Source organism: Monodon monoceros, unplaced genomic scaffold (genome assembly GCF_005190385.1).
Source record: "Monodon monoceros isolate NGI ecotype Baffin Bay Population unplaced genomic scaffold, NGI_Narwhal_1 Super_Scaffold_22, whole genome shotgun sequence".
NCBI classification, from domain to species: domain Eukaryota; kingdom Metazoa; phylum Chordata; class Mammalia; order Artiodactyla; family Monodontidae; genus Monodon; species Monodon monoceros.
This window is the reverse complement of record NW_021703779.1, coordinates 25678363-25702598: the sequence shown is the minus strand read 5'-3', so window position 1 is coordinate 25702598 and position 24236 is coordinate 25678363. Positions and strand designations below refer to the sequence as shown.

At 37.6% G+C, this 24236-nt stretch overlaps 1 protein-coding gene across 1 annotated transcript in view; it reads right to left on the bottom strand.

Annotated features, from left to right (window-relative positions):
• The window catches only part of IL1RAPL1 (interleukin 1 receptor accessory protein like 1), a 1341257-nt gene that overhangs the window by 638403 nt on the left and 678618 nt on the right, over positions 1 to 24236 (bottom strand). Inside the window, exon 3 of the mRNA XM_029241535.1 lies at positions 14039 to 14318. Within this exon, the coding sequence (XP_029097368.1) occupies positions 14039 to 14318 (280 nt within the window). The remainder of the gene's footprint in view (positions 1 to 14038; positions 14319 to 24236) is intronic.

The window sequence follows — 24236 nt, the reverse complement described above, 5'->3', positions numbered from 1 at the left end:
CCACACGTGGCTATTTCAAATTAAGTAACATTTAAAATTCAGTTCTCCTGCTGCACTAGGACCATGGAGTAACCTTGTGAATGGAAGTCACATGCTAAGCACTGCAGTCTGGGCCTTGACAAACCCTGAAACTATCATACAAGTTCAGGAATGCCTATCTTTTACTTTACATGGGAGAATAAACTATCTTACTTAAGCTACTTTTCTATAATATGAAGTATAACTAATGATGTGATATTGCTTTAAAGTAGTGTTTTCATTTCTTTTTCTCTTTCTCTTTTTTGCTTTTTGGGCAATGTAAGACATTTTCCAGAAACCACTGGAACATACTTCAGATGTTACTCATTCACTCCACAACCCTGACCCTTTTATAGGACTCTCTTTTATGACATTCATGGGAGAAAATGGGGATCTGTAACTGAGAGATATAATGAAATCATTTAAGCGCTTGTTCAATTACCTCTTTTAAGTTTTTGTTTTATAACCTCAGATTCTATATCATGAAGCTGTTACTAAATGGAAACCCTCCTGAAAGCCAGAAATGCCACTGTAAAACCTGCATAAATCTAGGCCACAGAGACTGATGAGAAAAGTCTTACTGATTCTTCACCTAAGCTTTAGAGAAGATGAATATATGGAGTTTGTATGTAACCTAATCAGAGTAAGCTGGTTGTCCATTTATTTCCTGGACAATGAGAAATTTTCTGGGAACCAGAACTAGAGATACTTGAAAGAGCAGGGATTTGTCCAGTCAATACTTCTTCAGGAATGTTGATGAGGTAATTCTATAATTGGTTGTGAGTGAATCTGGGCAGAGAGAGAGGCTATTGTGGGCAGGATGCATATGCATATGTATATGTTGGGGACAGGTATGGTAGTATTGAGAATATTAATATTTTTTAATCCTTTCGAGAATTTTAAAGAAGGCAGGCTGTGGAAATAAAAAAGTAGAAGTTCGTTCAAGACTATGCATTATTCATTCAACAAGTACTGACAGAGTGTTTACCGCATGCATAGCAAAAATGATCTACTGAGTCATTTCAGTATATGTGGAGGGATGCTTCTTGGCTGTGCCAAAATTGGCTACTAATTTCCCCTCAATATCTGCTTCCTCTTCTTGCTCAGTGCAGCAGATACTTTTGGTATCCCACTCAATTTCTTAACCGCTGTTGTACCCATACCTCAACTGCTGTGGGTGTTGACCGGACAAAGCTCACACCTGTACCCTTTTCCAGAGACTCATCTTAGCATGACAAGAGCCACCTGGATAGAGATGACTGTGAAGTCCAGGCCCTGCCCCCTTGCTTCAAGGGAGGATAAATTCTGCGGTGCAATTTATGTTCCACAGCTCCCTGCGGGGTCAGGATGAGTCTAGACTTTTGAAAACTCACCTTTTCCTAGCTTTTTCTCTTGAGTGCACTCCTCAGTAGATCACTTGCACAAGAATCCCTGTCTTGGGCTTTTCTTCTAGAGAAACGAATTTAAGATCCTCAGTAATAGACCTCTATGTTGTTATCAGGCACATGGGTACTAATAATAAAAACCACATATCCCAGCCACCACTACATTTTCATGTAATTATGTGAACAAGTTCTAGCCAATGAGATGTAAGGAGAAGTAACATAAATAACCTCTGGGTCTTGTTCTTTTTTTTTTTTTTTGCGGTACGCGGGCCTCTCACTGCTGTGGTCTCTCCCGCTGCGGAGCACAGGCTCCGGACGCGCAGGCTCAGCGGCCATGGCTCATGGGCCCAGCCGCTCCGCGGCATGTGGGATCTTCCCGGACCGGGGCACGAACCCGCGTCCCCTGCATCGGCAGGCGGACTCTCAACCACTGCGCCACCAGGGAAGCCCCGGGTCTTGTTCTTAGAAGTGGAAAGGACCATGTTCTTTGTTCCTTTCATTACATATTGCTGTTTATACTAACATGGATATGGTGGACAGAACTTCATCTTGGGAAATAAGGATGAGGACCATACCCCCAGGGAGAACAGAGTGGAGACAGAAAAGAAACCTGAGGCCTAGACAATTCACAATTAGGCAGACATCATATAAGCTCTGAACTACCTACATCTGGAATTTTCTTTGAGCAGAAAGCTTCTCTTGTTTAAGCTACTGCTACTTCTAAGATTTTTGTTATATACAAATAACCTGTCCCCAAACCTGGCAACTGATCAAAACATTTTTCTTTGCTCAGATCTCAGTGGTCATATATGCATAATCGGAGATGCAAAGATGAACAAGATGTTAAATCTCTGCCATTAAGGAGCATTAGCTCCTTAAAGGAAAAGAAATGTGAGCAAAGTATGGACTTTAATTTAAAAAAAAGAAAAAAGACTAACAAGTAGACTAACATAGAACTTAGAAAGGACCCCAGACCTCTTCCTTTATTTATTCAAGTGCTGTGTCAGGGAGCAATGGTGGGAACTCTATTTAAGGCTTTCCTAGAGTGACGGCTTAAAGTCAAGGCAACTTTATTTCTCAAGACCCTCAGATTTTGTGGTGATAAAGTTTAGGTTTGTACTGGAAAAGTATAAGATGTGCCTCTTGCTATTTTTTCCTTTTGTTTCCCATAGCAACATCCAATCAGGCTCTCAACATCCAATCAAACACCATCTCTGATGTATTTTTAACTTCCCAAAGTGATCTTGAATCTTTTTTCCTTGCTATACCTACCATTAAACCTCTAACCGTAGCCCCCATCATTTCACACCCTAATTATTGTAAAAACCCCTTGTCTGCTTTCCACGTTCCAATTTCTGTAAACATTCATATACTTGCTGGAAGATAATTCCAGAAAAACTGCTTTCAGCTTTCCATTCTTTGCTTTATACTTAGCTGCTATTTAAGTCTTAGCATCTGTTTTACCCTTCTTTACAGCCATCCCTCTCACCATCACCTACAAAACCCCATTTTCCATCAAAACTGATCTAGTCACTCTTTTATGAATAGACTGTGGTTTTTTTCTTTGTTAATAACAATAGCAGTTTCTACTTTTGGCTTACCTATTTGCAGTTTGCAAGGCATTTTCTAGATCAGAGGTCAGCAAACTTTAGCCTGCAGGCCAAATCCATCCACCACCTATTTTTTGCAAATAAAGTTTTACTGGAGCACAGCCGTACTCATTCCTTTATGTATCATCTGTGCCTCTGTCCTGCCACAACAGCAGAGTTGAGTATTTACAATAGAGACTATATTGTCTGCAAACTCTAAAACTTTCACCATCTGGCCCTTTACAGAAAAAGTTTGCCAACCCTTGTTCTAGATCATTTTAAAATTTTTCTTATACTAGTCTTCATGAAACCCTTCTGACAGAGAAAATTTTCTCCATCACACTTTCCCTAGCCATGTGTTTATTTTTCAAAGTCTTGCTCAAATCACAGGCTCTTCGTGAGCCCTTCTAAGAAAAGTCTCTTTATTGTCTTCCCTACAGTCATTAGGTTATTCTTCTTATTTTTTTCTTGGGAACCACATACGAAATTAGACTTAGAAAGAACCCTGGATAACCGGAGCTTCATACTCAACTTTTTCACTTATCCTAAACTTTGTTGATCAGCTGCTATTACTTTATTAGGCCTACTCACTTTATCTTTGCTTACTGCACCAACATTAGCAGTTAGGGGAAGGGGAAGCTGGGACAAAGTGAGAGAGTAGCACTGACATATATACACTACCAAACGTAAAATAGATAGCTAGTGGGAAGCAGCCGCATAGCACAGGGAGATCAGCTTGGTGCTTTGTAACCACCTAGAGGGGTAGGATAGGGAGGGTGGGAGGGAGGCCCAAAAGGAAGAGGATATGGGGATATATGTATACATATAACTGATTCACTTTGTTGTACAGCAGAAACTAATACAACATTGTAAAGCAAGTATACTCCAATAAAGATATTAAAAAGAATTAAAAGAATAATAGAGTACAAAAGTATGACCACCAATAGTCTTGCTGGATTGTCAATGGCCTCTATGCCTGGCACATATATTGTTTGCAATTTTAAAATTTCCTCGAGGTAATTACCATTTATATCATATCATAGACATTCAGTAATGTTTGTGAAATATGATAAAGGTACATGTTATAGCCATGACTGAAAAGGGCTCATAGTAATTCATTTTACCTAAAATAGAAAGAAAAAAAGGATACGTAAGAACTCAGCATTTACCTTTATATGCCTAATTATTTTACAAATGTATATTTCAGCAGCCAACCTATTCCATATTAGTTTGATACTTTTTGGAGAAAATTTATTAGCCTCTGTCTTCCCTGAACCTGCCACCATTGATTTCAAAGAATTTTCAAAGCTTTCTTTCTTATAAGACTTGGAAAGATAAGACAAAGCTTTTCTCAATCCAGTGATCTAAGAAACTATCCCATCATCACTTGAGCAGAATTTATTTCATCTTCTTTGTATTTAGGGAAAAAATGGCTGTTATGTTGCAGACATGTATTTTCAGGATAATTTTAAAAATCAGTAAATTGAATAGCCAATTCACACAGCTCTAGGCTTTTACTTCCAACAATTGGGTTTGTTGTTTCTGAAAAGAAAGCACTCAGAAAGACAACCATCTGGCTAATTATTGCCCTGTTCAAAAATAGTTCAATCCTTTAGAAAACACCTTCAAGTCTCAGATACAGAAAGAAGGGTAAACTTTAGTATCTGTCCTAGGTTGATTTACCACCTCAGCATGATCTCCAAGAATTATCAGAATTATGAAACTGGAAATTCTCTTTGAGGACTATTATGGCAAGAGACACATGTTCCCACCAAAAGATTATAGAAAGAGTAACTGATATGCAGTTCTATATTTTCAATTTATCATCCGTATAAGACACTGCATCCAGACTTGAAACCTTAAAGACTTTCAATTGTATTTCAATGGATTTTTTTAAAGGACTACCTTATGTAGGCTTAATTGTATTTTTTATAGCCTATAAATTACAGCTGATATTCTCAAGGGTACACTGTGGTTTCAATTAAGAGAGGTAGTTTAACAATTAAGAGACCAAGACTGTGAAACTACATTAGGTCCTTGAAACACGTATGCATATGATCATTAAGATTTCTGGGTAAGATATAAAACATTTATATGGGCTTTGATTGTCCTGAACAAAGGGAGACTCCTTGGGGCATAAATGTTTAAGACTTTCTAAAATGATGCTGAGATTATTTATCCTTTGATCTAAGAATGACTTGATTTTTAAGCAATAACCACATAAAACAATAATAAATATTAAAATTACCGTCTATCATACAAATTAAAATGAATGAAAACTTATCTCTACTATACCTACAGCTGTTACCTGTTGGTCTTTTAGGCCTAACATATTATTACTGTTTACTTCCACCTGGTGACAGTGAGGGTCTATTACAGGCAGAGAATAGAACAGTGTTTTGGAGTACCAAAGGTCATGATGGAGGATAAGCAGTTCATAACTGGTGTTAATTTCAGATAAGAGCTGTCATAAGAAATGGAATTATTTTTTTTCATGGAAAATGATAGGAATCAGAAAATGGTATAATTTTGGCTATGCCAATGTTTTCCACAAGGCATTCTAAGACCATTAATCCCAATCACTATTTTATTCAGTAACTATTTTGTGGGTGCATGATCACTAACAACACTATCTCACACTGACTCTGAGGGGAAATCACATCAGTGGTAATACGTTTGGGATGCAACACTTACTCTATCATCCAGAGAAGGTTGCTTAAACGGTCTTGGAGGAGAACCCTGAGATACTTAGCTATGAAGGTATATGAGGCATACACTAAGACTAGCTAAGCAAAGGGGTGTCTAAGAATCTGGTGCACTGTCTTCCAGAACCCTGACTCGAAAGTAGAGAGACAGCAGTCTTAAATATACTTGTGTGTGTGGCCTCTGCTTAATGGAATAGATTACACATAAAAGGCTCACAAGCATTTTAAGAAATCGTCCAAGTTTGTTGATAAAGTTCCAATTAAAAAGAGGCCTCTGGGCCCTTAACTTGCCATGGAAAAGAAGAGGATGGACCCAAAAGCCACAGAGAACCACTCCCAGTAAGCAGAACTGGGCCCTAATCAAAAACCTGCTGACGTGTGCCCAGCTGGGTTTTAGAATTGCTATGGTTCAGTGACTGCTCTGTATCTCTCACACATTTTGGATAGGATTATTTAGCTTAGTTATTTTATTCCTGTCTGACCAGAGAATGTTGGGTGTGTAAGGGTTAGATAACAAGTCTTTCTAGCTCACAGACCTTTGGATCAAGAGGAGCCACTCCTGAGCGGTTGTACTCAAGGAACTAAGCATGAAGAACCTCATTCACACATAGGTAATGAGGTCCTGGACTTGTAGCCCTATCTTGATGTCACAATAAGACTTTGGGGGTCTTAGGAACGGGGTGAGTGTACTTTGCATGTGTAAGGGCAGGGATTACTAGGGGCCAAAGGGCAGACTCTGTTGTACTGTTATTGTGGTGATCCCACCAAAAAAACACAACTTGTGGAATTCAAGCTCTTGTGAAATCTCCTCCCATGTTAGCTCTAGACTCAGCTAATGGGCTATTAGTAAGCATGATGCAAATAGATGCTTGATAAGTCTTCATACATTCTGAGTTGCCATATAAAATGTCTGGCCATCCTGCTGGAGAGACAGTTGGAAAGACCATGTGGAGAAAAGGAGACCCTGAGAATTCATGGAGAGAAAGAGGCTCAGCCAATCCTGTATCCTAGTTGATTCCAGCGTCAAGTGACTATGGGCAAAATAAGCAGAAGAACAACCAAGCTGAGTACAGGCCACATTGCAGAATCATGTGTAAATAAAATGGTTGTTGTTTTAAGCCACTTAGTTTGGAGGTGTTTCCCCCTCATAATAGATAACTGAAACAATTGTCTTTGGAGCAGTTTGATAAAAGTAGAAAGATGATAAACATATACTGGATCTTCTTCAAGAAATAGCTCTATATTCTTCAGATAGGCAGTGAAAAATGGAATTTCAGATGAAGGAACAAAGAGTAAAAGAGTAAGGACAATTCATACTGTAATCTGCAAACAGCAGACAGGATGGTGAGAACACAGCACAAAGTGCCTACGGAGACAAACACCTGAGATGAATCTAGAATGAAAGGTTGAAGCTGGGTTGTACAGGGACGTGTACACCAAGCAAAGTCTTCAGACTTCATACTGGGTGATAGGGTCCATTAAAGACTTTTAGGTAGAGAAATGAAATAATATCTCTGTTGTGGACATATAATTGCACAACAGTGTGGAACAGTAACTAAAATAGGAAAAATCTGGAGGCAGAGAAACCACTTGAGAGGACATTGCAGTCACTTGGAGAGTAGAAATTAGTATGAACAACAAAGAATGAATTCAAAAGACATTTCTAAGGGTACACTGGAAAGGTCTTGCAATTAAGGCAAGCTAAAGAACGTTAAGGAAACAATGATAAGTGATAATTTTCTAGCTAGTGTTACTGGAATGATAGTGATTCTATTTATCAGAAAAAGAAAGGAAACATCTGAGGAGGATATAGCTTTGTGGAGGTAAGTATCAAAACAGATTTTGGTACATGTTGAAGTCAATGTGTCTTTTAGACAAATAGGAAGAGGGGACTATTAGGAAAGTGAAAATATATTTCCGGTGCTTGTGAAAATGTTTGGATTTCGTTTCTGAGTCATTAATAAGTATTTATTAAGTGAAGCTACTGGAATAAATAAGAAGGATCGGGGAGCAGTGGCTCACAAGCTGACTGCACAACAGAATCATCTGATATCTGGATTTAACAGATCTGAGGTGGTACACGGGCATCAATAGTTTTTAAAACCTCCCCAGTTAATTCAAATATGCAGCCAAAGTTGAGAGCAACCGATGTAGAAGAATAAAGGGAGAGAGTTGAAAACAAAATTCTGGTAAACACTAGCATTTAAGGAAAATTCAAAGAAAAGGTGTTCCAAGGAAACTTACTAAGTTATATATCAGAGAGCTAATAGTAGACATGATAAAGGTCAGTGTTAAAACCAAGAGAGACCCAAAGGATCTGGCAATTCGAATTTCTTTGGCCCTTTCATGTAAAATTTTAATAGAGTAGCAATGAAGTCAAACAGTCTTTCATCATCTCCACTCTACTCTTAAACGCTTCCAATCAGTTTTTATTTTGGTTATTGTATTTTTCAGTTGCTTAATTTCCATCTGTTTCTTTTTATAATCTATTTTTCTTTGCTGAGATTTTCCATTTTTTTCATCGGTTTTCAGAGATTTTGTAGTTACTTGCTGAAGTATTTTTATGATCAGTGTTTTAAAATCCTTGTCAGATTCATCTCATTGTTGGTATCTTTTCTCATTAATGTTGTAATTTTCCTGACTCACGGTCAGGTCAGTGAGTATTTTTTTTTTTAACTCTATCCTGAACATTTTAGTTATTATGGGGATGTGGATCCTATTTCATCATGTTTTTCTTTTTTTAAATAAAGGCAACCCTCCTGTTGAAATGTAAAATGTGGGCCAAGTGGATATGTATGTTCAGCTTCCTCCTCAGCCATGCTGACATCTTCCTGCCTTGTTGCCTCCAGCTCACTTCCTACTGGGCTCCACTAGGGGAGGGAAGGTCGAAAATTGGATGCCAACTAGCCCTACCTCGCACCACCTCGTCCTGCCTTTTTGATGGTAGAAGCTTTGCTCCTCACTGATACCAGAGAAGTGAGGTGAAGACTAGCAGTGACTAGCCCGGTCTCACAGTGCCTCACAGATTCCCATTGCTGCCAGCTGGGGGTGGAGACTCAGGTCATCACAGGATTCCACTGACACTTCTCTTGCAAAAGAATGTAATTCCTGCCTACTTCCTCTGGGTGAAAGATGGAAGATCAGGACCCCACTCATGTGTGCTGACTCTACCATAGCATGGGGATCATATTATTGCTGCCTGCTTCCACCAGGCAGGGGATGGAAGATTAGCTCCCTGCCAACATCATCTGGTGGGACAAGTGGAGCAGTGTGGTCATCTCATTCCTCAAGTCCTGAGGTTCCTAGACAATCCTTCTTTCCACCTTTCACAACACTTGCTTTGCTTGTTGGCTGTGTTCTATCCAGCCTTTTCAGTTGTTAGGGGAGGACTGGGAGGAAGGCAGCTACTCCATCTTGGCAGTACCCCATTCTGTTTTAAACTGTGGCCACAGTATCTATAACAATTTATTGCACACTTATTTTCTCTGATGCAAATGATTTGAAGGTAAAAAAAAAAATGCTTTTTAAAAGTCTTTGTAATTCTAGCATTAGCATATTACCTAGCGATCAGTAGTTATTTCTGAAATGGATGACTGAGTAAATGGATTTAACTGAGTACCTTTTGATAGATGCTTAATATGTACTTTCAATGAGAAAGAAGAACTTTTTAGTCTCTAAAGAGAAAATCAAGACTTGAACAAAGGAACTAGATACTAGATAAAATACATTCTATATATGTAATTTGAAAAAGTGTGCTTTTAGAAAGAACTTAACACACAAAAATCAAGCATACTTCTAACAATGCTAACAATGTACATGTTGAAAATGAAATTCAAAAGGCACTATGATTTATAAACACACCAAAGAAAATGAAATAATTCTGTATAAATTCCATAAAATGTGTACAGGATTGTATGCTGAAAAATACAAAATGCTGAAGAAATCAAAAAAAAGAAATCCTAAGTAAATGGAGAGGCCTACTGCATTCATAGATTAGGAGTTTCAACATAGTAAAGACAGTAATTTTCCTCAAATTGAGCTATACAGATTTAATGCAATGCTTACCAATATTCCAGTATAGTTCCTTGTAGACACAGATAAGCTTATGCTAAAATTTATATGGAGAGAAACAGGCCCTACAACAGCTAAAAGGATCTTGAAAAAGAAGGATAAAGTGGGAGGACTCACTGTACTTGATATTTAGTCCTACTATACAGCTATAGCTACACTAACCATGACAGAGTGGTACTGGCCAAGGGATAGACACATAGATCAAAGGTACAGAATACTGAATCCAGAAGTAAACCCAAGCAAACATGCCCAACAGATCTTGAATAAACATGCAAAAGCAATTCTATGGAGGAAGCTAAACTTTTTAAACAAGTGGTGCTGGAGCAACTGAACATCTATCGAAGAAGCTAAACCTTGACCAAAATAAACCTTATACCTTATATAAATATTAATTCAAAGTGGATCATAGACAAATATAAAATGTAAAGCAATAAAACTTTTGGCAAAAAAACAATAATTTTAAAAACAATAGAAAATTTTCAGGATCTAGGACTAGGCAGAGTTCTTATATTTTTGTACCAAAAACACAATCCGTAAATTGAAAAAAAATAATGAATCGAACCTCATCAAAATTAAAAACTTTTGCTCTTCAAAAAAGCCTGTTAAGAGGATGAAAAGACAAACTACAGATAGGCAGAAAATATTTGCAAACCACATATCCAAGAAAGGATTAGTGCCTAGAATGTACAAAGAATCCTCAAAACTCAACAGTAAGAACACAAATAATCCAGTTACAAAATGGGCAAAAGACATAAACAGACATTTCACTGACAAGTATAAAGATGGCCAATCAGCACACGAAAATCCATCATTAGCCATTAGGGAAATGCAAATTAAAACCATGAGATATCATGATACACTGATGGGCACAATGGAAAATAGTGACAATACTAAATGCTGCAAGCATGTGGAGAAACTGGTTCATCACATATTGCCGGTGGGAATGTAAAATGGTACAGATACTTTGGAAGATAGGAGGGCAGTTTCTTATGTGATTAAACATGCAACTGTCATACAAGTCAAATTCACTCTAGGGCATTTATCCCAGAGAAATGAAAACTTATGTTCACTAAAAATGTACATGAATGTTCACAGAATATCTATTTTCAATAGCACAAAATGGAAGCAATCCAGATGTCCTTCAATGAGGGAATGAACACTGTGGCAATGTCCACACCATGTAACACTACTTAACAATAAACAAGAATGAAAAACCCAATTCCAATATTTTTTTTGTCTTTTTTTTGGCCGTACCGCACAGCATGTGAAACTTCCCTAACCAGGGATCAAACCCATACCCCCTGCAGTCTTAACTGCTGGACCACCAGGGTAGTCCCTCCAACATTCCTGAATTGCAAAAAACAGACATGGAGAACAGATTAGTGGTTGCTGGGGGTTTGGGATTGGGGTGGGGAGGTGGATATGGACAACAGAAGGGATCCTTGAGGTGATGGCATTGTTCTGTATCTTGAATGTATCATTGTCAATATGCTGATTATGATTTTGTACTACAGTTTTATAAAATGTTACCAGTGAGAGAAACTGTCTAAAGGATTCATGGGATCTCTCTATATTATTTCTTGCACATGAATATGAATCTACAAAATAAACTTTGAGCCAAAAAATAGTGTGCCAAACAACTTGGTATGTTACAATTTAGAGGACATTAAATTACTTACACAAGCACCAGCTCGCTATGCATATTAAACTGCTAATAGGGCATAACTCGGAAGAGGAGGATTAAAAAATCGGGAGTCAAGAGGAAAGGAAATTTTCATTTTTTTAAAAGTAAACTTATTCTTTTAACTGGCAATAAAGGAAAAGAAAGTAGTTACACAGCTCTCCTTCATTCACTTTTTCATGTAAAAATAAAACATTCAAGAAGGAGAAAATTGAGTAAAAAGCCAGGTACCATGGAACCAGGAATTACGTGGTATTATTCTATCCAAAATAGCTACTTATAGATGGGAGTAGGAAAGTTCTTGTTCATTACACTGAGAGTAATCTTAGGCGTTTCCGTTATTTATACCATTGACTTGTACATATTTAGGTGTAAACACTGTACATGAAAACGCTTGTTAAAACTTTTCACTGATAAGTTAATAACCCAAAACACTTATCAGAAAGACTAGAACCTTTGAGCAGCAGCTAACATTTTCAAACTTCTAAAACTCTTCGTAAGTGGATTATTTAAAAACGAATGGTGACAGTTTTGTGGTCTGATAGCTAACAACATGCCAAAATGTCAGTGACTCAACTAACAGCCCTGGGCTCCCTTCACGTCATCAGCACCAAAGCATGCTATTTAAACTGCTGTTTATAATGATTTTGAGTACCGCTTTCCAAGTTGGAACAGGAAGCCGGATCAACACTAGCTTCAAATCAACTGGAACACTCGAATTCCAGTGACAAAAGCATCTTTTCCTACAGTTTTATCGCTTTCTCTAGAATGCCACTTGACACATATAAAACTTTAAGGTGTCTGTCTTTTAGTTTCACCTTCCATTAAAATATAGACACACGAACATATGGCAAATGTCACTGTTCTTGAAATTCTGTGACCTTCATTCATTACTGCAACTATAAATTCAGACATTTTAACGCAATTTCTGAGCATTGGATCACTGTGTATATTTAAACACATCAAAGGATTGCAACTTCAGTGCTTCAGAAATTCAGATTACTAACATAAACACAACCTTATTTTCCCATCAAAAATAAATAATGAAATTAAGTGTTAGACTATGGACATTCAGCTCAATTCTAATCTCAGATAAATGAGGACATACATTTGCCTATCTTGAAGAATCACCTCCTACACATGCATCAACAATCAGAAATAATGTTTTTTAAGGAAATGCAGCAGATATGAAATTAAATCTGATAACTATTTGTCAAGTAAGAATAGCCAGTGCAAACAGTACTAACTATATTAGTATGGCGATTATTTATCAATGCACCTACAAAAACTTTACTTCTATTAAGAGTTACGTTTAAACATAAAAGGGTTGGATTCCCTTTTTTAAGGGAAAGAACAAGAGTTGGCAAAGGAATAGTGCATTTGTTCTTTTATAATTCATTCCACATTTTTCCCAAGCAGAACTTTATTTGCATTCATTCATATTTTCCAAAATGAACTCTGATTTATATGTCGTCAGCGTTAAAAAGATAAAGTTATGTTTAACTTTCATCTGGCTTTGACCTATTTTAACATCCTAACACACCTGTAGCCATAACCCTCCATAAAGGTTATTCTTATAGGTTGATGATGAGCAGGAGACACAAACCTTATGATAGAGGAATAATAGCTGCTAATAAGAATTTCAGAAGTGGAAGTTGAATTTTGATTTGAAAAAGACACTAGGTGATTCTGAGACTTTCTCCAAATTGAGAATGAACTGCTTTAGATTTGGCTTTATATATAAGTCGAAATAGGGACACAAAGAAATAGATTTAAACACACCCTCTATATGCCTATACCCTGCTTTGCCAATGTTCTTATAGTCTAATGACATCCACAGTCATTCACAGTCCATGAAGGGCTAAATGCTTAAACTGAGACTTTTAACTGCTAATGTGATACATGGATATTGTCTTCACACATTACCATTAAGCAAAGTACATATATCTCTTCCAAAAGCAGAGGAAGATACGCAGATATGTGATGGGTTTCTTTGTGGATTAAGGGCACAGGCTTTGTTATCAACTTTTGCATTGGCCCTGAGGGACCCAAAATATTTTTGTATTGACTCAGCATTTTTAGTCAATAAAATGATCTGGAACATAGCCTTCGCATTCCCTAACATGGCAAGGCTGCTTTCCTCTTCCTGTGCACATACACGTTACCTAAATCATCTTTGCAGATGTGTTTGAACCAGAGGTATCTGTGCTCTATCTGTCTGTGAAGGGCAATAACAAAATGTTACAACCCATTTAGCAATAAACTACGCATTCTTTCTGCAAGTCTTTGCTTACATTTTATTTGCAACGTTTCACCTCCTCTATAAATTTTATTTCATAGTCTTTAGTAATTTCTGGCAACATAAGTAGATACCCAGATGGTATCTCTTTTCTCCATAAGCCAGAGATAATGTCTCAATATAAATTCCAATGCCATCTTTTTATGATTTAGATTCTAAATTTTAGAAAGCAGCAACACACACAAATATTGAGACCATACCTTGAGGTGAAAGGGATAGCGGCAAAATTTAGGTATAAGAAAGCAACATGTGATATAATTGATTCAACAGTAACAAAATTAAGAGGATACCTGATGACACAGGCGTAAAGACCACTGTCCTGCAGTAATGTTGGCCGGAACCAAATGGAGTCCTCTTCCTTGCTCATTCTACTTCCATCAAAGGCTATTGGCTCTTCAAAGTCTCCGGGGCCAGAGCTTTTGTACCACATCAAACTGAGTCCAGCACTTTGGGCTAGGGAGTAATTGGCTCTGATATAACCATAAAAGAGTGCACATTTGATTCGAACAGGCTCTCCCACCAAAACTTGGTATTTCTTGATATCGACAGACCAATCTGTGCATCCATCAGCTGTAGTTTAAAAAGACAGAGAAAGAGAGAAAGAAAAAACATTAGAGTAAAATGGAAGCAATTAGTTCATTCATTCATTCAACAATATTTATTGAGCATCTATATTGGACAAGATTCTTCTCTAGGCACAGACTATGCAGCAATGGATAAAACTCAGAAGGGCACTGAAAAGTAATTTATCCTACTAACAAACAATATATTCAACACTTAGTTTGCTTCTGCTGATATTTATTCTTACTTTAAATCAGTGTTATGGTTATTGGCTTATGGCCTTCTCCTAAATCCACGTGTTTGCCTGTTCTTTGAAAATGGATCTGGACCTGTGAAACAGTTTTCCTTTGCTAGCTGGCACTGACGCTTTGTTAGTAAAGTGTTCTGAAGAGAGATTTCAAAGGAAAGGGTTTGCTCCCTGGTTCCAGCATGCTTGCTTGGAAGGCTCTTGCAGTATGCAAGGCTTTTCCAGAACGTGGCTCCTGCAGTGGGTGCTTCTCCAGGACCCAGGTCCTGCAGTACACGGTAGCAGCTTGGTAATTTTTTAGCAGATCCTCAGGTGAGACACCTTCTCATGAACAGCTTTCCCAGATACCTTAGAAGGCAAGTCCCTGTCCAACTGCAGAGGGCAGACTTCCAACCAGCTCTACCGGTGTGCCACCTCAGTGACTTCTGCCATTCACTAAGCCATGAATTTTCCCAGTAAGGTTTGGCTCTCACTCTGGGAATGGGAAGATGGGAGCTTTTCTTTGGGTGCTCTCAGCTAGGGGTAATGGCGGCCATTCCTCTATTCTTTACAGTTATCTTTTGTTACAGACTGAACGTTTGTGTCCTCCTAAAATTCATATGCTGAAGGCTTAATCCTGAATGTAATGCTATTTGGAGGAGGGGCCTTTGGGAGATAATTAGGTTTATATGAGGTCATGAGGGCAGAACACTTATGAAGAGAGTAGTGCTCTTATAAGAAGAGACACCAGAGCTTGCAACCTTTCTCTTTCTCCTTCTGATTACTTATAAAGAAGATGCCACGTGAGCACACAGCTAGAAGGTGGCCATCTATAAGCAGGAAAGAGGGCCCTCACCAGACACCAAATCAGCCAGCACCTTGATCTTGAATTTCTCAGCCTCCAGAGCTGTAAATTTCTGTTGTATAAGCCACCCAGTCTCTGGTATTTTGTTATGGCAGCCTGAGCAGACTAATACATCATTCCTTCTTACTAGCCAATCCTTCATTACTCCAATAAACTATTACATTGAAGAAATCTTTATATAAGCTTTCCTTGTTCAACTTAGTGTATTTTTTTCTCTCTGATTGGATCCACACAGATAAAATGAGGAATAAGTGCTGTACAGCCAAACAAGACAGAAAGAAATACAACAAAAGTGGGTCATGCTCTAGTAGTGATTCACAGCCAGAGATGCAGGTAGATGGTTACTTTGCTGATTTCTGGGAGCATCAGGGGAAGTGTAAAGTAGAAACCATGGTGGGAAATGGAGCTGATGGGATGGGAACTAATTGTATTTTCTGAGTTTCTTGGAAGTACCATCTTCCAAATGGCATCTTGGCACCATTTTTATCACCTCTCCCCCCTACACACACACACACACACATACACACACACACACACACACACACACACACAGAACAACAGGTCACCACAGGGCAGGTACATCACCATTATTATTATCATGGAGAAGTTGTGGATCTCCTGCCTAGAGAGGGCACTTGCTCAACCCCTAGCAACAAAATCAATCTGACATAGCTCACAGTATACAAATGCTGAGCAAAAGGGCAAAAACCAAGAAAAGAGGACCTCTAACAGCAGTAGCATCTGAGTACTGCAAGCAGGGTTTAACTCACTAGAGATTAAAAAGAGGGCAACCTGAAGGATCTGAGAACAGGAAAATTCATGTAGAATTCAAAAGAAGGAAAATGATCAAAATGAAAAGGAAGATGCATATTAGAGCAAAGAACACACATAATTATGGAATTATCCAAATTTCTTATCTTAAAATATGATCTAACATCTGATGAGCACTTAATTATGTGCTGAGTTTACAAATTTTCATTCCCCTTTCACAACAACACCCATTCAGGCTTTGGCCTCATTGTTCCCTCTACATGGAACTTTTGTCACCAATCAACTGCATGGCTTCCTCCCTCCCTTCCTCCATATGTCACCTCCTTCAAGAATCCTTTTCTAACTGCCCTGCCTGCAATACCACCTTTCTATCCTAGTCACCTGACCCAGATTGTTCTTTAATATTTTTTCACAGGACTCATTGCTATCTGACGTTACATCATGTACCCAATTTTTGCTTGCTTTCTGTCTCCCCAACAGAACATAAGCCCCTTGAGGTCAGGAACTTGGTCCTTCTAATTCACTTCTTTAACCTCAGTGCCTAGAACTGTGCCCGCTAACCAGCTCAACACACACTGACTGACTGAATGAATTCTTGAATAAATAAACAAAATAATGCCAAGATTTACAATTGAAGAAACTCAACACCAGCTCATATGTGGAAGTTCTGGTATTCTCATCCAGCTACATATGACCCTAGAATTCATTCTCTCTACCACCATGGTATTCTGTTTCCTAATAAAGGTAATTTAAATTTCACACCATTCTTTAATTTAGTTTACTTTTACTACCAAATGTTGGTCTAAGATTCCTAATGAAGAGCCGTATCGAGGTACTGTCTAGAGTAACTGTGCTGGAAGCTTGGTAGACATCAACAACATCCAAGTCATTACCATCACTCCTGCCAATGACTGCCACAGAGCTGGCTCACCACACTAAATAGGATGACAGAACTGTACACAAACAGAGATGTCAAGGTTACATAATTACATGCAGTATTTATCAACACAATTTTGTACATTTGTCCCATTGCATGAAACGAATCCTAGGTGGGATTTTATTTTAAACAGTTATAGTTCTGGCAATAAGCATGAAATTATCTTGTTTTACCACGCTATGAATTATAATACAATTCTAGAATTACGTTATTGTAACTGAGGCCATCTCTCTCAGAGGATATCACTACCAGTGCAAAAGGCTGGTACACCTTCAAGGTAGCAGTATAAACAGTAAGATGAAATTATTCAAATTCTCAAAAGATTTGTAAGGTAAAGTAAAATGCTTGAAGCTAAAAGCAAAAATACTTAGCCCAGAAATTTCTAAAAAGTTAGTAACAAATTAGATCAAGAGAACAGAAGGAGAGTTGTGTTTTGGGGGATAGATAGAGATATTAATACATACTTTCAAAATACGCTTACTGAGAATAGTGTTGAAAGAAAACCATAAATATTACTGAAAATTAGAGTTATTTACTATCTGTTGGGAAAAAAGTTTCAAACAGCTCTGATTCACACGCCAAGGAAAAGGCAGAGGTGAAATTAAGAAATACCAGCACCTTGGATATCAGAGACACTTTATGTTAATTTTAATGTGGAAATAAAATGTAGGATCTGTGGCTTAGGAAGTATTACTAGCATTAGACTAAATGTACGATGTTCAAAAGTAAACTATAAATTTATTAATATGTTAATACTTCTTTGGGGAAAGATGGCAAATAATATAAAGAACAATTCAAGATATCTTCAAATTATTTTGATAAACACATTTAAATAAATGAACATATATTTTTTCAATAATTAAAGCATTTTATTAAATAAGTGAGGAGTGCTATTTTTTTTCCTTTGTTAACATTTCACCGCATTTGCATACATTCTCACTCTGCATGTATCACAATTTTTTCCTAAATGATCTGAAAATAAATTAAAATAGAGACATAATGACATTTCACTCCTAAAATACTTCAGTATGGATCTCCTTTGAATAAAGACATTTTTCTTATATAGCTGCAAACCATGTTTTTCTTAATCTTGTCCAGCGGGACATCTCAAATCTTAAAAGAAAATGTGATAACTTAAAACCTAACTCTTGATGACAAGAATTGCCAATTATATGTTCAGTTTTTCCTTACTTCAGTATATAAGCTCTGTTGGCTTGGAAACAGTCATTCCAAGCCAACATATTTCCATATTTCTATACACTGTTACTTCCATTATGTAAGTTACCAGGTAACCTTTATTATTTTTAAATTATCATTGGGTAATTCTGCAGGACAATAGTATTTAATCGGTTTTTCTGTCTTTCAGAATAAAATATCCTTCTGTAAGCCTCTCTCAGAAAGTTAGCTATTGGTATTCTCTTTCCCTGATGAGAAGATTCCATGGAAATACTCTAGTTCGATGTCTCCTATACAGCACATACTCCTTCAGAGTCAATGGGACTTTATAAAGCCATGAAGTTACACTGGAGGATGAGAGTAGGAAGCACCATATTCATTTATTTTTGTTACCGCCCATAATATTGTAGATTATATGAAGACGGTAATGGAATTAAGATTCAGAACTAATTCCTTTACAAGTAGTTCATATTGATGTACTATTTCATGGACAAAGGCTGCATAGATTGGATAACGTAAATATATTCAAATGAGGGACTTCCCTGGTGGTCCAGTGGTTAAGACTTCCGCTTCCAATGCAGGGGCCTTGGGTTCAATTCCTGGTCGGGGAACTAAGATCTCACATGCAGCGCGGTGTGGCCAAATTAAAATTAATTAATTAATTAATTAAAATGAGCTTAGGGAAAGCATTGTTAATTTGGTCACTATTACTACATATATAAGACTGCAAAATATGTCATGGTAACAAGCTTGAAAGTTTCATTCTTTAAAAAAAAAGTTTAATCATAGAGCTCATATATAATGCACCCTAATATGAAAATGTAAGACTTTACTTATAAAAAGGCAAATTATACTACTTTTGAAGTATCTACTTGAGTAGGTACATTGGAATAATGATAAAATAATTAAGGCATCTGTGATAGTTTAATAGAGGTCCCCCCAACCTCTTTACTAAACAGATCCATTCTTCAGCAACTTAGAGTATTGCCTGCTAACAGTTCACAACTGTCTCCTTCTCTTGAAAATAACCCTTGATTGACAAGAACCATCTTGGTGGGAAGTTTACATCCCCTTGGGTCTGCCTACTGCCAATAAGTGACTGATGTGAGTCTAAAAAAAAAAAAAAAAAAAAAAAAAAAAAAGGCTATTCCTTTGCCTCAAGTAGAGACAACTGTACAGTGCAGTTCGTGTTCCAGAGCTCCTCTGTGTGTGGACCAGGCCGAGCTTAGAGGTTAACTGTGACCTATTCACTCAGCTCTCTCCCCTTTCCTGCCCTGCCTTCCTCCCTCCCTCCCTCCCTCCCTTCCTCTTAAGTTTTCCCTGAAGAGCACTCCATCAATGGTGTGCATCAAAAATCCTGTCTTAGGCTCTGTTGTAGGAAATCTGATCTAACACAGATTTATATATTCATGTAGCAAGAACTACCTTCATTCCAGTTTCTGTCCTAGGGGCTGGAGACATGAAAACATAAAAGACACAGCTCTTGTTTTCAAGGAGCTCACACTGTAATCCAAGAGACAGACAGAAACTGAAAGCACAATGGAAATGCAATGATAAAGAAATGCATAGGGCTAGTCAAGAATATGTTCCATGAAGAGAAAACATTTGAGAAGTCTGTCAGAAGTTAGCCATTCAGAGAATTGGCAGACAGATATTTAATTTGGAGGTGAACACAAAAGCAAAGGCACAGAAGTAAGAGATAGCAGAGTTTCGCAGGAACTACAAATGGCTTTGTGGTGTAGAAACAACAAGTTTAGAGCAGGAAATAGCAAGAGATGGAGGGAAAGAAGTGGGCAAAGACAGACTGTGGAGGTATTTTTATAAGATGTAAAAACTGTGTGGTTTCATTGTGAAAGTGATGGGGAAATATCACAGACTTTCAGTCAGGGAGATGATGGACACAGTCTAATATTTTCAAATATGCTATGCTGACTGAAATTTTAGGTAGACATATAAGGTAGAAGGCTTTATCCAGGAAAGTGATGTTACTGAAGGTCTGAAGTTGGGCAGTGGTAGTAGAGAAGGAGAAACGGGGAAGATTTAGGAGGTAAAATTGGCAGGAGTAGGTGAACAACTGAATACAAGCATCAAGGAAGAGGAATGATATTAGTTTACTCTGCAAGTCATATCTTTTGTCACAGACTGAAATATCTTTTGCATTCAACAAGAAAATCAACCATTCACATCAAGGGGTGGGCTCTGTGAAAAGTTTTTCTAATTTATTCATTTAAAATCTTTTACGCAATGAAAATGTAATGAATTTTTTTAACTTTTTATTTTATATTGGAGTACAGTTGATTAACAATGTTGTGATAGTTTCAGGTACACAGCAAAGGGACTCTGCCATAAATATGCATGTATCCATTCTCCCCCAAACTCCCCTCACATCCAGGCTGCCACATAACATTGAGCAGAGCTCCCTGTGCTATACAGTAGGTCCCTGTTGGTTATCCATTTTAAATACAGCAGTGTGTACATGTAATGAATTTTTAAAATGACTCACAGATAGACCTGAATGTGTGCATATTATGTATATATTCATATTCATATTTTTTGAAAACTTGCAATGATTAAAAATAAATATCTGGCATATTGGCATCATTTGTCTCTACCCCTAGTGTGCTTGGAAAAGCCAAACTTGAGACATGACCGTGGCTAGGGAGTGTAGGCCATGCACATCAGCTATCATAGACATGGAACAAAAAGGCTGAGGCTAGATTTCAATGAGGTGAATTCTGCTCTTTCCAGAGCTGCTACTCTTTCCACACATGAACTTCATAAATAAAAAGTGGCGATGCTGGAATCCTTCCAAGGAGGAAGCAGAGGTGCCCCCAAATTATCAGCAGCAATGATTACAGCAAAATATGACATAAGTTAATGTTTATAGTATATGTTGGTTCACACAACACTTCGTCTTCATCTCTACTTTCTGGATTATGTTTATCTGATGTGAAATATTGCCAGATTCTTGCCTTTAAAGATATATACAATGTGACAACTTTGGAAGAGCTCTTTCAAATATTTTGGAGAGATCTGTGTGGGTGGTAAGAACTGAGGTTAACTCAAGAGACTCTGCCAATTATCAGGAATCCAGTTTCTAGAATACCCTTTATCTGACAAAGCCTGGAAGTTATCATCTGCCATGCTCTCAATGTAGGTTATCTCCAGGTGGGTGCAGGCCTTGCTCAGGTGTTATCAAATTTCTTCTAAGATATGGTTCCCTCTTTATCAGGAGACAGGTGATGCCAAGGCAAATAGGATCCTGGTAGTATAGTTACCCCTCCATCATACCTTAGCCTCCGCATTCTAGCAGGTATCCTAGATACTAATACACAAAACCCCATGCATTACATAACACACACTTGGTAAGGATTTATTCTTAAAAGTGTTTGTATTCTTATGATTAAAAAAAGGGGGTGGGACTTCCCTGGTGGCGCAGTGGTTAAGAATCCGCCCACCAATGCAGGGGACACGGGTTCGATCCCTGGTCTGGGAAGATCCCACATGCTGTGGAGCAACTAAGCCTGTCCGCCACAACTACTGAGCCTGCGCTCTAGAGCCCAAGAGCCACAACTACTGAGCCTGCGTGCGGCAACTACTGAAGTCCGCGCGCCTAGAGCCCATGCTCCGTGACAAGAGAAGCCACCACAATAAGAAGCCCACGCACTGCAAGGAAGAGTAGCCCCTGCTCGCCGCACTAGAGAAAGCCCACGTGCAGCAACAAAGACCCAACACTGCCAAAAATAAAAAAATAAAATAAAATAAAAGGAAACAAACAGGAGTAGTAGTTTCATAACCTATCCTTTAGTTTCTTTTCTCAGTTGAGATCATAATTCTATTAAAACTTACATCATGACATTTTACTGAACATTTTATAATAACTACGTTATAGTCCATAATAGTGTTACATATAATTTGCTTAGCCGTTCTGCTGTTAGCCCACCTTAAGTTTTTCCCCTAGATTTGAATGTTCTAAATAATTCTGTGATAAAATAACTTTATATACAATGTGCCACAACCATCCCCTCAAAAAAAAAGTGTACTTTCCTCAGGAAATAATTCCAGAAGAAAAATTCCTGGATCAAATAATACATTTTCAAAGGCTTTATACAAAATTTTAAAGAGATTTTCAAAAACTGTCTCATAACCTCCTTTCACAATAGCCACCTAAATAAGTGCACTTTTTACTTCATGTGCTAAGACTGTATTAACTCTTATGCACTATTTCTTAAACTGAGCACCAAGTATAGTTTGCAAACTTTGGTGTCTTAAATAACAAAAATATAGCATCATCAGAAACATCACTCATGGAAGTCCTAACCATGGCAATCAGAGAAGACAAAGAAATAAAAGGAACACAAATTGGAAAAGAAGAAGTAAAACTGTCACTGTTTGCAGTTGACATGATACTATACATGGAGAATCCTAAAGATGCTATCAGAAAACTACTAGAGCTAATCAATAAATCTGGTAACGTTGCAGGATACAAAATTAATGCACAGAAATCGCTTGCATTCCTATACACTAACAATGAAAAATCAGAAAGAGAAATTAAGGAAACAAACCCATTCACCATTACAACAAAAAGAATAATATACCTAGGAATAAACCTACCTAAGGAGGTGAAAGATCTGTACTCAGAAAACTATAAGACACTGATGAAAGATGGAGAGCTATACCATGTTCTTGGGTTGGAAGAATCAATATTGTGAAAATGTCTATACTACCCAAAGCAATCTACAGATTCAATACAATCCCTATCAAATTACCAATGGCATTATTTTACAGAACTAGAACAAAAAAATCTTAAAATTTTTATGGAGACACAAAAGACTCTGAATAGCCAAAGCAGTCTTGAGGGAAATAAAAAGAGCTGGTGGAATCAGACTCCCTAACTTCAGACTATACTACAAAGCTACAGTAATCAAGACAATATGGTACTGGCACAAAAACAGAAATATAGATCAATGGAACAGGATAGAAAATCCAGAGATAAACCCACTCACCTATGGTCAACTAATCTATGACAAAGGAGACGAGAAAAGACAGTCTCTTCAATAAGTGGTGCTGGGAAAACTGGACAGCTACATGTAAAAGAATGAAATTAGAACACTCTTTAACACCATACACAAAAATAAACTCAAAATGGATTAAACACCTAAATGTAAGGCCAGACACTATAAAACTCTTAGAGGAAAACATAAGAAGAACACTCTTTGACATGAATCACAGCAAGATCTTTTTTCACCCAACTCCTAGAATAATGGAAATAAAAACAAAAATAAACAAATGGGACCTAATGAAACTTAAAAGCTTCTGCACAGCAAAGGAAACCATAAACAAGACGAAAAGACAACCCTCAGAAGGGGAGAAAATATGTGCAAACGAAGAAATGGGCAAAGGATTAATCTCCAAAATATATCAACAGCTCATGCAGCTCAATATCAAAAAAACAAACAGCCCAATCAAAAAATGGGCAGAAGACTTAAATAGACATTTCTCCAAAGAACACATACAGATGGCCAAGAGGCACATGAAAAGCTGCTCAACATCACTAATTATTAAAGAAATGCAAATTGAAGAAATTGCAAATACCTACTACAATGAGGTATCACCTCACACCAGTTAGAATGGGCATCATCAGAAAATCTACAATCAACAAATGCTGGAGAAGGTGCGGAGAAAAGGGAACCCTCTTGCCCTGTTGGTGGGAATGTAAATTGATACAGTCACTATGGAAAACAGTATGGAAGTTCCTTAAAAAACTAAAAACAGAATTACCATATGACCCAGCAATCCCACTACTGGGTATATACCCTGAGAAAACCATAATTCAAAAAAATACATGCACCCCAATGTTCATTGCAGCACTATTTACAATAGCCAGGTCACAGAAGCAACATAAATGCCCATCAACAGGCGAATGGATAAAGAAGATGTGGTATATATATA